At 41.2% G+C, this 13,238-nt stretch overlaps 1 protein-coding gene across 1 annotated transcript in view; it reads right to left on the bottom strand.

Moving 5' to 3' along the window:
* The window catches only part of snd1 (staphylococcal nuclease and tudor domain containing 1), a 220,349-nt gene that overhangs the window by 25,636 nt on the left and 181,475 nt on the right, over positions 1-13,238 (bottom strand). Inside the window, exons 19-20 of the mRNA XM_037760706.1 lie at positions 6,754-6,877; positions 3,224-3,293 (exon numbers count right to left, since the gene is read on the bottom strand). Of these exons, the coding sequence (XP_037616634.1) occupies positions 3,224-3,293; positions 6,754-6,877 (194 nt within the window). The remainder of the gene's footprint in view (positions 1-3,223; positions 3,294-6,753; positions 6,878-13,238) is intronic.

Here is a 13,238-nt window from a genome sequence, read left to right on the forward strand (position 1 = left end):
TTCACATTACAGAGTGCATCTCTCAAATCAAAAGCCTCTGCAAAGTGAGGGGCTGTAAATGAATCCCGTCCTCTGTGATGTATTTCTATTCTTTCCTCGATTCTCAATCAATTCTGAAATCCGTACGTCACGTTAACAATGATGGTTTACAACTGTGAAAGAAGGACAGATGCCATTTTGTAGCTTAAGGGCTGCAATGCTTGTATATGTCACCTTACCAATCATTTCACAGCTGTTTCTACAGCAGCACTGAGGCCCCTTTCACTAAGCTCCATCTGCTCTCTAGCTCGGCTACAAGCTAAGAGTAAAGACGACGATACATGTCAAGTCGCTAGTCAGACTTGTCAGAGCAGAAAACACTAAAACCAGTCACATGTAAAACAACAACAAAAAGGCAACACTACTTGCCAGTGTGCATTTGAATACGATGATACTTCATATCCATTTTATGAAAACAAACAAACATTTCTTTTTAAAAATGCTTCAGAGTTTGTATTCATGATTTGTTCTTATTTTGTTAGTACCCATTGATTTCTGAGATTCACCAATGTTTTCTCTTCTCTTAGGTAAGAGGATATTTTATGAGTGGTTGAGAGCACTCTAACCAAGATAAGAAAAAAAACATCTTGCTTTCACAGTCCCCAAATTGTTTGCCCAACACAAAGAAACATACTTTTCATTAAAACATTGAACAAAAACAAAAAAACATTTAAAAAAAAAATGCATGAATATCATAATCAAATTTAGATTACTAGTTGTTTTAGAATAATTATAGTGACTGGATTATTAAAAGCGTGCGCTAAAAAAATACTATTGATCCATTAATCCCAATTAAGACTATAAAAAAAAACTGATGATACTGCATATTCAGCTTTTGAATGGCTTACATACTGCTGTTAAAAGTTAAAGTTTAAAATGTATTTAATAGTATGTCAGTTTCACTACTACTGAAGTTCTTCTACTAAGGGCGATTTCAAAAGCCATAGTCCGTTTGGTTAGTCCGAATCAAAGTGAAATTGATACTTTTTGGTTTGTTTTCTGTTTCGTCTGGTTCGGCTTCGCAGTGCAAAAATTAAAGCGGACCAAATTAAAAAAGTAATTTGCTGAGGGGCGTGTATGAAGGAGCAAATTTATCTTTTTTATCTCGAGAGCTGCCGCTTCTATGCAGGGAATCGCAGACTTTGATATATTGCTGTCAACGTTTTTTTTTTAATTTTGACTCGGCACTGATCTACGATGCACACGGATCCCTTCTGCTCCAGTTGATCTTGATTGTTGATCTTGATAACATCATTGTGGACTTTATTTAGCGTATTCTGTAAGTTCTGTATAGGTCAGTCCATCTCAACAAATGTTCCTCACAGGCAGCCTGCGTTTTGGTTCTCTTGGAAACGGTCTGAGACCACGTCTAGCAAGCGATCTCGGACTGTTTGTTTTGGTAATTATGCTTACTGCATTCACAACCACAGCCCAAACGAACAGAACCAGAGTTCGATTAAATGTTGGGCTAAATTTTGGCTTGTGACAGCACCCTTCCAGACATTTTTTTGGTGACTTCTCTCTAATTCTTGGGCATGTGGCAGAGCATTTTCACACTGCACAACAGCTGCCCTTATATAGTGTTTAGGGAGCATTACCTATGCAAATAATAAACAATTGGCCACACGCCTCCAATTTTCTGATCCAAGTGGGATTCATCATTCAGCCACCCTGGGTAAGAGCAGATTTGGATGCATCTGGAGCTGACTTCTCTTATTTGTTTCTCTTGTAAGATAAATTCAAGAGACTGTTGATGCATGAGGCCCAATAACTCAGGTTTAATTGCGCAATTACAGGCATCACACATTTTATGAATTCATGATCTTTGCATGTGTTAATCTGCATTTACAACCTGATAAAAAGCTCCTCAGCTGTTTGTTTTAATGTCGACAGTACAGCAGTCAACATGGGCTCACAGGCCTTACAAGCATTTTCATCTTTAGTGCTGATTGCAAGGTCAGCACTCTAGTTTTGCACATTGCTATATAGGAAAAGTAAGTACTGCATTTCTTTTGATTTGAAGCATAAAGAAGCGATTTAAGTTGATGCATCCTGACAGGTATAAGCCAATGTGAGCAATGCGACCAATCACCGCGGGCCTCCCTAAAGGAGAGAACATGCCGGCGCAAAGTCAGACAAATACAGCCGTTAGAAGTGGGGAGTTAATTTAATGACCCCCGTATCTTAGGTTAATGTGTTCATTGGACTGTACAGTCTAGACAGGGAATGCCTTGAACGTTTATTATGGATTAGGACGTTAAGATTTATCAACGCCATATTCGATTTTTGACAGCATTGTAAATGTGGGCCTTAAAAACGAAAGACAAAAGTGCTCTGCTGTGTTTGTTAACGATCACATAATAATTCATGGACTGGCCTATACGGGAGACAGGTGGCAATATTACCGACTAATAGCGCGTGACACCGAGGCATGAAATCAAGGCCAGAGTGACTCAACCTTCAATGACGCAAAACTACAAAGAACAAGGTAGATATCAGCTCCAGCTTTTTGCTTCTTTTTTTTTGTGCGCCAGGTCGGCCTCGGAGAATCACACTTTCAGCAACATGCCACGATGCATCGCGTCTGCCAGCCAAACCTCGAGCTGCCTCCCCCCCCACTCTGGGGTCAGTCACACACTGTGCCGCTCCACTGCATCATGGGAAATCTCCCGCAGGCCCCGGGTTGGCCGCATGAGCCACTTGGTGATGCAAGCATGTGTACGCAAGTGGGTAGAAACACACACACTCACGAGGATGTAGTGCCTCCGTCATCACCGAATAAAAAAAATCCAGAGAGAGTGGGGGGCGTTCTGCTTTTGTCATCGTTATGAAAAGGAATAAAAAACGATCCACTCAGTTGCGCTCTTTGCTTCAGTCATAAACAATAAAGGGAAAACAAACAAGCCGGCATCATATTTGTCCTAAAAACTCCAGCTGGAAGTATAAATAAAGGCTGTTAGGTTGCTTTGAATGCGGAGATAAGCAAACAACTGGTGTCTGAGTAGATGCAAGGAATAGAAAAGAAATCCCTCTTCAGATACTAGATTGCCTCTGGCAGTGGGTTTGGCCATAACAAAACTTTTTGTTCGCTTTGAGCCCCGAACAATAACACATGTTTTAATGATGACTACGCAACATTCAGTACTTTTATCACACAGTCAAATTCACGGTCACAGTTACTCACATTGCCGTAGTCGATGTAGAAGACGTGGACCTTTGCGGGTGACTCAACTTTCTCCACTCTGGCTCTGTACCTGCAGCAGCAATAGAATAATTGAGAGAGAGAGAGAGAGAGAGAGAGAGACAGATAAAGGAGGAGAGAGAGAGAATAGAGCAGAGGGAAACGGAGATGAAGACAGAGGGCACAAGAGGAAAAGGAGATGAGTAAATGATTCCGTGCTTATTTCCCTGGGGAAAAGGTGTTGGAGGATCTGTCTGTTGTGATCGGGGGAGAGGAGCGGGAGAGGATGAGGCGGCCGGGGGAGCGAGAGGGGACGGAGGGGGATCTATCAGGACATGGCAGGGCGGTGGAAATTGCACAGAGGCCTCTTTGCAATAAAGGACAGAAATTTAGACCTATTTTTTGCCTTGTAGCAAAATAACCTTAGTGCATTAGCGCTAATCACAAAAAAACACAGCAGGTAGATTTTTTTCCAGCACATTTGGCTGGCAAGCTGAATTTAATGAAAAGCTGATATACAGATCAGTGACAAATTAAAGAAAACAACACAACAAAGTTTCTGAGTAAGAGACAAATCCTAGGTTGTGGTTGAAAAGTCAAAAATTATGTCTTTTCTTAACCACTTTTCCTTGACCTCTATGGAAAACATCATGAGGTCAAAAAAAAATGTGAAAGAGAATTCATAAAGACTTAGGAAAAGACAATCGCGGTGTTGAAGAGAATCCGACTGCACTTACACTAGGCTCCGTAATTATGATGCGACAGCGGCAGATGTTAGTGACGCAGGTCTGCCGAGATGGACTACAAAAGGGGCATGTTCGCCCTGTGCGTTCTTAAAGAGCTCTCCCTGCTACAAGCTCCTTCACCTGCGGTGTAAAACTTTACATCTACATAATAAAGTGGACAGCTGGTGAAAAATATTACTTTGTTACAAAGGTTGAAATTAAAATTAAAAAAAAGGAATATAAGCTAATAGTTACAAAAGTTGATATGATAAATATTGAGTGAATTGTTCGGGTAATAGAGAAAGGGTAAGACCATATGTATTTCTTCCTACTCCTTTTCGGACATGTAATATTTATTCATGTTGATTATTTGTTAATTGACAGTTAGCTATATGTTTACTGTTCATTTTGTTTGTTATTCTTGTTGTTTTTTTACTTATTTGTTACTTGTTTGAAATAAATAATAAAAAATAAAGTGAAACAAAATGGTTGTCACTCATATGTATCAACATGAATCCCAATCAGTATATGACGGTGACATATGAATATAATATGCAAGATAAGCATATCGTTTGTTTTTATGAACGGCAGAATGGTGCGTCGCTTTAAATGTTTTCGGCCGCAAGGAATTGTGGGGCGGCGTTATCTCCTTTCCTTTGGTAAAGGATGGTCCAGTGTATCCTATGCTAAAGGAGATAAGAAACGAAGCATTGAAGCTCCTTTCCTTTTCATTTAGAGAATTTGAACAGCTTTTATTATGGCTAAACTTAGATACTTCCGGGTCATTTCACTCTGTTAGGAACCTTCCGAAGCAAAAAAAAGACTTTTCGACGGCAGCCCCTACTCGTGAATTCATATAGAAGCTACAGAAGAACTTCATTCACGAAGTGTCTCTTCTTCGGACCATCACTTTTTTCTGACTCAACTCCGTCGACAGCGGGGGACAAAAGACAAATTGGCAGAGAACCAAGGACAGCAGGAGAAAGCCAAACAATTACGGCCACAACGGGTATAGAAAGAGACAAGAGAACAAAGTTAAAAACCAAATAAGTGATTAACAGGAGGACATAAAGGACAACAATGAGCGCGAGGGAGAAAAGAGTGAGAGACAAAGTGTGAGTGACTGATTAACAGAGGTTTTTCCTTTCTATTTACTCCGACTCTGTGGTGTTCTAAGAGGACTTGAAAGGGCGACGAGTTTCTAATTAGCCCCCTAATGAAACAGGCCGACATTCCACATGCATCACAGAATACAAAGATATGGACCCAGAACAATGTGAACATGAACATAATTAGCTTGCTGAATAATATATGACTGGTAAAAGAAAGACTAAAATCTCAGGAAACGTTTGCCACTTGGAGCGTTTTGTTGTTGCAAGTAACTACAGACTTTTCTATACATAAAAAAAGGGCTGAAGAAAGTGAAGGTTTACAACAGATGGGCTGTTTAAAATGCTCATTGACATGCATTGGTGGCGGGGACAAAGGAATAACTTTTTCCCCCTTAAAAATCTGGAGAGGAAGATGGAAGGGAAGAAAGGAGAGCACCTGTGTCGAGGGAACATTTGGTTTTTTAATCAGTTTTGTGATCTTTTTTTCCGCCGCCAACATCTTGACATAGACACTCTCTCTCCCTCCCTCGATCACGGTGACTTTTATCTGTCCCCATGACCATCTGTAAACTTCCAACATCCGGTGAGGTGAGGTAGGTAGGTGTGTGTGTGTGTGTTACTGTCAAGCGACTGCTGATTCTGAAAGGCCAAAGCAGAGGCAGTGAGCTAATTACACCCTGTGGGTGTCTGCAGTTAAGGCATCACAGGCTTAAATAGAGACAAGGTAGAAGTGAAGCGTCAGGTATTCTTTAGGGGGAAAGAAACACACAAATATACTGTATATGTCTCAGTTTTCAGGTAATGCTATAAATCACCTGCTTGCAAAGTTACGTCTACTAGTTGTCACAAGAGAAGCTGATTGATATGGGTTCGGCATAAGGTTCGGGATTCAGTTTAGAGCCTGGGCTTCTTCTTGCTGATGGGTTAAAAATAGGGCTGTCGATTGATTAAAATATGTAATCATGATTATTCGCATGATTGTCCATACTTATGATGATTTTTATCTGTTCAAAATGTACATTAAAGGGAGATTTGTCAAGTATTTAATACTCTTATCAACATGGGAGTGGGCAAATATGCTTGCTTTATGCAAATGTATGTATACATTTATTATTAGAACACAACAACACAAAATAATTGTCCAGAAACCCTCACAGGTACTGCATTTAGCATAAAAAATATGCTCAAATCATAACATGGCAAACTGCAGGCCAACAGGCAACAACAGCTGTCAGTGTGTCAGTGTGCTGACTTGACTCTGACTTGCCAAAAACTGCATGTGATTATCATAAAGTGGGCATGTCTGTAAAGGGGAGACTCGTGGGTACCCATAGAACCCATTTTCATTCACATATCTTGAGGTCAGAGGTCAAGGGACCTCTTTGAAAATGGCCATGCCAGTTTTTCCTCGTCAAAATTTAGTGTAAGTTTGGAGCGTTATCTAACCTCCTTCGCGACAAGCTAGTATAACATGGTTGGTACCGATGGAATCCCTTAGGTTTTTTAGTTTCATATGATGCCAGTATCTTCACTCTAGCTTTAAAACTGAGCCCGCTGCAACCTCAAAAATATTGTTTGCATTAATGTGTTAAAGAAATTAGTTGCGTTAAAACGAATTTGTCTTAACGCGTTATTATCGCGTTAACTTCGACAGCCCTAGTTAAAAGCAGTCACAAGTATCAAAAGGTTTGCTTACCATTCGCCATCAGCAAACGTAGCGATGCAGTGGTCCCCTCGGCGTGGTGCGTAGGATCCTTCCACTGGCGGCTGGGCGGCGATTTCTGCTCTCATGGTCTCCATCAGACTTTCCAACTGGGCGCCTGACGAAGACACAGACATGAAGGAGAGGGAGACAAACTTTAGTTTACAGTTCCAGTGTGATTAGAGTTTTCCTTCATTTCTTTAAGTTGCATTTCATTACATCACTATTGGGCTGTTTTCATTTTACTTTGACATTGATGTGTTTACTGTTTTGTCTCTATTACCATTTTATCGCATTTAAAATATGAGTTCACACTCCCCCATGGAGAAGAAGTTGAACATTTTAATTTGGGTCTGAAGTTCGATTGAATTCTCTTGGCTGCAGAGGTGCAAGCATGTTGCTTCGGTTTGGATTTGGGCTTGACTGGGTGTGATTGAAAGAAAGCGGGTCATGAGGCAACAGCAAAAAATGAATACACTTTTACCCCTAATTAAATGCATCAGTATAAATTAAATAAAGTCTAATGCAACTTTGCAAAATATAAGTGCGTGTTCATTTTGCACACACAGTGGGGATTTTTCTGAGGGTTGTTAATGCTGTTTGTAACTGAATGGGAGTGCTTCTCGTAATCATTGTTCTGCCATTTGTCATGAAAAAGTGAGATTAATTACTTTATTGCATGCTGCAGTATGGTTTATTATAAACCACCTGGGTTTCAGTTAAACTGCATCGCTGCTTTAGAGAAGGTACCGGAGCAAAAGTCCGTTTGGCTAGTCCGAATCAGAGTGAAATTGATACTTTTGGTTCGTTTTGTATTTAGTCTGGTTCGGTTTCACAGTGCACAAATTAAAGTGGACCAAATGAAAAAAAATTACTAAGGGGGCGTGAAAGAAGGAGACAATTTAGCTTTTTCATCTCCAGAGCTGTCACTTCTGTGCAGGAAATTGTGGACTTTGAAATATTGCTGTCAAAGTTTTTTTAATTACTGGTCCGCACCAGAGTAAGATTACTATGTTCACAACCACCCAAACGAACCGCACCAGAGTTTGATTAAAACGGACTAAATGTTGGCTTGTGAAAGCGCCCTAAGACACTGAGGGTCCTATTTTACTACCGGCGCAAAGCGCCGCTCAGCACAGCGCAACCGTCATTGCTAGTTTCAGATCGACACATTTGTCATTTTCACACCCAGCACCCACGATGTTGTTAGTAGCAATTGTACTTGCGCCCATCTTTGTGTCTTAAAATGCAGTGTGGTCAGGCGCTTTGTTGGCGCATTGCTATATTGAGACTTCAAAGTTTATGGGCCCTCTCCCCCTAAACAGCAGCGTTTTGAGGCTGATGGATCTGCACCGCCTCTCCGGCAGTGCCCGGCTGCAAGTCCGTGCGTAATGCATCTCCGGAGGACACACGGATGATTAATTAAGAGACTAAATGCAATCCCTTTGCCCCTTGCGCCTTACTTTGCGCCCCGATTATGTGCCGCTGAACTTGCAAAAGTGGAGTTGGACACGTCCTAAGTGCACTTGAGCCATGCACTTTAGACTGTGCGCTATAGATCGTTTAAATAGGGCCCTGATACCAAAAATACACAAAGGTGTAAATACACAACAGCTGTTAGCCCATTAGCACCACGCAGATAACGCCGGTTTGACCCTGTTAAAGACATACAGCTTTGAGTAAAGCAAGCCAGCTTGTCCGATAGGCTTTTCTGGCCTATCAAGCCATTATACCATGCACGGCAGACCTATAATGGTGGAATCAAGGCGGGAATGTGGCTGTCGATATGGTGGGAATTAGGAGAAATCGTAGCATAGACAGGCGGTGCTCCACGGATTCAATGACTACGGTAAGTGGCAGCCTGATTTGCACCCATCAGTCGCAATTGGGGAGCTGATTGTGGCGCCACTAAATATGTGCATCTTCAAGCCACTTCCTCGTGTTTGTGTAATATATAGTGTATTTGTTTGTGTGTATGGCACAGTATGTTTACGCACGCATGTCAATGACTGTTCACAAGTGGCTGTGTGTGTATGAAGTGTGCGGAAGCAATTACAGCAGCTAGTTTAGGGAAAGTGGCCCACATGAAATTTGATGTGGTATTTTTAGAGGCCATTTTCACTGATCTGCCACCTGGAGGAGGTTTTGTGGGAAGCCAGGGTCGTCAGTGATGGAGCATTTGTAACCACACATTCACACAGTGGGAGGGTATATGGAGGCCAAAAAAAATATTAGTAGACACACAGTCCACAGACTTACAACACTAACAGTAAAACAACTGAATGGAACCATAATTTACTAAATGAACATCATGCTGTATTGAAGAAGACTTGAAACTAGTAATTGAGACCATAAACTCATGTTTACAATGTTTACTGAGGTAATAAATCAAGTGAGAAGTAGGGTCATTTTCTCATAGACTTCTATACAATCAGACTTCTTTTTGCAACCAGAGGAGTCGCCCCCTGCTGGCTATTAGAAAGAATGCAAGTTTAAGGCACTTCCACATTGGCTTCACTTTTCAGACCCGGAGGTTGCCCACTGATGTATACAACATGGTTTCTTACAAGTTTTTACATGTTGCAAATATGTTTTGGATGACAAAGACTTGAGACTTGGTAAAGAAGCATCACTGTTGCCGCAGTGCGGAAAAATGAAACGACCTGTAGTCTTAGCAGTGCGCCCTTGTATTCAAAACAATTGATTCAAAAGCCACCTTCAAAAAGGCAATAACTAAAAACTGGTATAAATGGAACCTATCGCACTTAAAACAATGAGAAATATTTGGGATGGAAAAATATGTTTTCCCTGAGGAGGAGATTTACCCCAGAAAAGGAAGAAATGGATCACTTTCAACTGCAAACAATATATATTTATATCTGGGTGTGAATAAATCTAAGGAAAATATGGACATTAAGACAGTAGAGTATGAAATGAATACCCTACTTGGTTCTCGTGCCCTTTTCTTTCTAAAATATCAGCTACACATAAAAAAAATGACCCAAAAAAATGTACTAAACTCAACTTTGACACCAAGAAGTCTAAATATGTCGGTTTCCACAGCTGAACGGTAGACTATTTCTAAAATGCGAGTATGTGCAAAGAGTGCTCTCACACAGTCTGTCCTCTCACTGTGCCATCAATCCTAATGCTCTGAGCTGCAGCTTCATGTATCACTAACACACTTTGCAAATGCCAGCCTTTGGATTAAAAACAATCTGATTACTGACCATCTGTATGTAAACTGGGGTTTTTACAGTAACCAGGTTATTGCAGCTCAGGTAAACACATTCTCACATTTCCTGTCTTAACACGATTTCTCCCACTAACCTGGTTTCTTATGCACGCAAAAGCAGTCGGTGTGTGTGTAAAAATTAGTAAGTTCTGCTTACTTTGCATATTACTGTACTATCAAACAAACAGCTTGGAGGCAGGCAGTGCAGCACTACACCTCGACAAAAATACACACTATTCTTTACTCCCTTTACCGCTGCGGTGAAATGTCATTAACACCTAATATTATTGCTGCTATTTGGTGAACAGGAAAAATATAAATAATGATGCTGTTTATCTGGGCTGAGACAGCCGAGCAGCTGCCAACCAACAGCCTTCATTAGCATGTCAAACTTAAAGGAAAAACACCAGCGAGGGGGTATGAAGGGATTTTTAGAGTGTGAAGGAAAAGCTGGGAGCTCGGCTTGATTGTGGAGGGGGTCAGGGCAGGGGAGGGAGGGGGTGGGTGGATGGGGTGTCCAAACACCTCATTGGCCACCCACTGCTACACCAACTGCTGATGAATGCAGCGAGGGGAACAGGAGCATAAATACACACACACACACACACATACACACACCAAACAAACACATCATCCTCAGCGTTTTGTAGAGAAAGCAGTTTTTGGAAAACATGTCAGATGAATTGCTTCCCAAACCCCTCGCCTCCAACACACACACACACACACACACACACACACTCATCGAAATGGTTTGGTTACATCATTATGCTCCGGCTTTGCCACAGCGACTTGGTGCAGACTTACCGGAATGGCGATGGGCTACAGCCGTCACAGCCAGCCACCTCCTTGATTTATTAATCTAATTAAAAAAAGTTAGTGTGTGCCTTCCTTCCTTCTCGGAGTGTACTAGTGTGCACTTGTGTGTGTGTGTGTGTATTTACACACTGACTTATATATTTATTTCCGTTCCTGGGCCATGTTCCACTTTGGGCCCGGAGAGGACCGAATAAATGACACATGAGCTTTAAGAGGGTTCTACCGGCTATATATATATTCACACACATGAAGCCTTAATGGATGGAGCCTCTTAGCCCAACCTAATTAAAAATGCTTTATTCATGTAAATGGTAAAGCAGGCTTGAGCTACGGTGTGGAGGTTTAGCTCTAATATGGGATGCATTAAATGGGGAAAAATTCAAACACGCCACACGGTGCACAGTGTCCTGATTAGCTGATGATGATCTGATATGAATCTGTGCTGTCTGACAGCCAATTCCTTGCTGTCAAATCAGATGGTCTGCTAGAATACTCTACTACGCCACCATGCTATAAGCTACAATGCTGCTGCTCCTAATCATGCTTCTGTCTCCTACTTGCACCGTAGCAAAGTGCTGTTACAGTAGAGCTGGGCAATATGACGATATATATCGTGAAAACGATTTAAAAATGTCTATTGTAGGTTTTTTTCTACATTGTTTTTTAATTGTCATTTTTTTAGGTAACCAATACTTCGGTACCATGTCGTTGCCAAAATTCTAAAAACGTGACGTAGTTGTTTTTCTACTGTACCGAAGTTACCGTATGATACCGTCAGGGTTCATGACTAACGGCGTCCTGGGGACAATACAAAATGTGTTGGGGACACAGTAAACTCACTACCGACGTGTCCTGGGGACGTACCCTATTTTTTCCCCAGATAATGCTACATTGTGAACAACAAAGTCATATTGAAATCTTCAGGAAGAGAGCTAGTTAACGTTTCGCTATTAGGAGCCGGTAAGCAGCACAGTCCTGCACGGAGCTAACCTCTAACGTTAACGGGAGGTGCCATTGATTTACATTATGTTCAATTCAGTAAAAATGAGTATTGGGCAAAGGTAAATTCTAACGTTATTATGATATGTTCAAATGTAATCTTGTTAAATGCAGTTTTTGGCAAGAAACTTGAATAAATCCAGTTGTTTGAAGGGGATGTTTTCACAGCAATATAAAATAGATAATAGGGAGGGAATTATGGCCCGGATAACTTCCTAACAAAAAGTTAGGAAGTTTTACTTTTGTTTTTTTAACGTGGTATCGAGATGGAATTTCATTGGTATTGGTATCGACTACTACTGTAACTTTCTGGTATCGTGACATCCCTAGTACGAACACTTAAATAGCCCTTATTTAGGATAGGTTCTAAAAGTTGTAAAATGCACCAATAGCCGAATCAAGACTTATTTTTGTGCTGCCGTTCATGTGAATGAGGTGAGGGAGTGTCTGGGAGGTTGGGTTAAAGGAAACGCTATTGTGTTTGCTCTATGGGTCCCATGGATGTGAAAGATCGCAGGAAGATCTGGGTCATTTTATACTCTGAAGTTGAACTTTTTTGGCTTCGTGCGCCACTGAGCAACTTTCATAGGAATGAATGGGAGCCTGCCTTTAACACTGAGAGTTTGTTTTGTTCCGTCTGATTCCGATTTGATTTTTTTCCCCTTATTTCCCCATGTCTCACTAGAGACTGATCAAATAAGTTGGACTTTTCCATAGGTTTACTTCTGGAAATACACACTGGACTCTATATAGGCTCTGATTGAGGTTATGCAGTCAAAGGGCACTGACAGTACAGCGTTATGGATCGCCAACTTTAACAAGCTGATTTACGATCTGCTGTGACCCATAGACTCACTCCAATTACTTCCAAGTCAAGTCCAGTCACACTTAAACAATAAATCTATGTCCATCCACTGACTGGCATGATATTGAACATGTCTCCTTCTGTACAGTCTTTTAGAATTTGGTTCATGACTACAACAATCTTCGATCAAACATTTAAAACATTTAGCCCTTCCTTGTCTCAGGCACTATCCTCATAGAATAGCAAACTGACAGCTTTTAATTCATACACCTTTCTTTCCCTGTGTGCTCCTGAGCGTTTCGTAATGTGCATGTCCACATTTGCAAAGGTGCGTTTTGATTTAGTATGCAGAGTGTGCCTCGTGCATTATCATCATTCTCTGTTGGGATTTACAGATCCAATTTGCTGTGCAGGCGTCTCGGACAACGGTGTGCCGGCTTTGGGGTAATGAATTTATCAGGAACACGTCATCCATGTGTGCAACTTTGTGTGCAAGTCCAGTTGAGTGCTTGTCTGCAGAAAAGTATTTATGTAAATATGTGTATCACAACACAAAAGAAACATACAGAGAACGCAGGCATGTGGAACCACACACAGATGACCATAATAAAAGACTCTACTCTG

Source organism: Sebastes umbrosus, chromosome 23, assembly GCF_015220745.1.
Source record: "Sebastes umbrosus isolate fSebUmb1 chromosome 23, fSebUmb1.pri, whole genome shotgun sequence".
Classification (NCBI taxonomy): Eukaryota; Metazoa; Chordata; class Actinopteri; order Perciformes; family Sebastidae; genus Sebastes; species Sebastes umbrosus.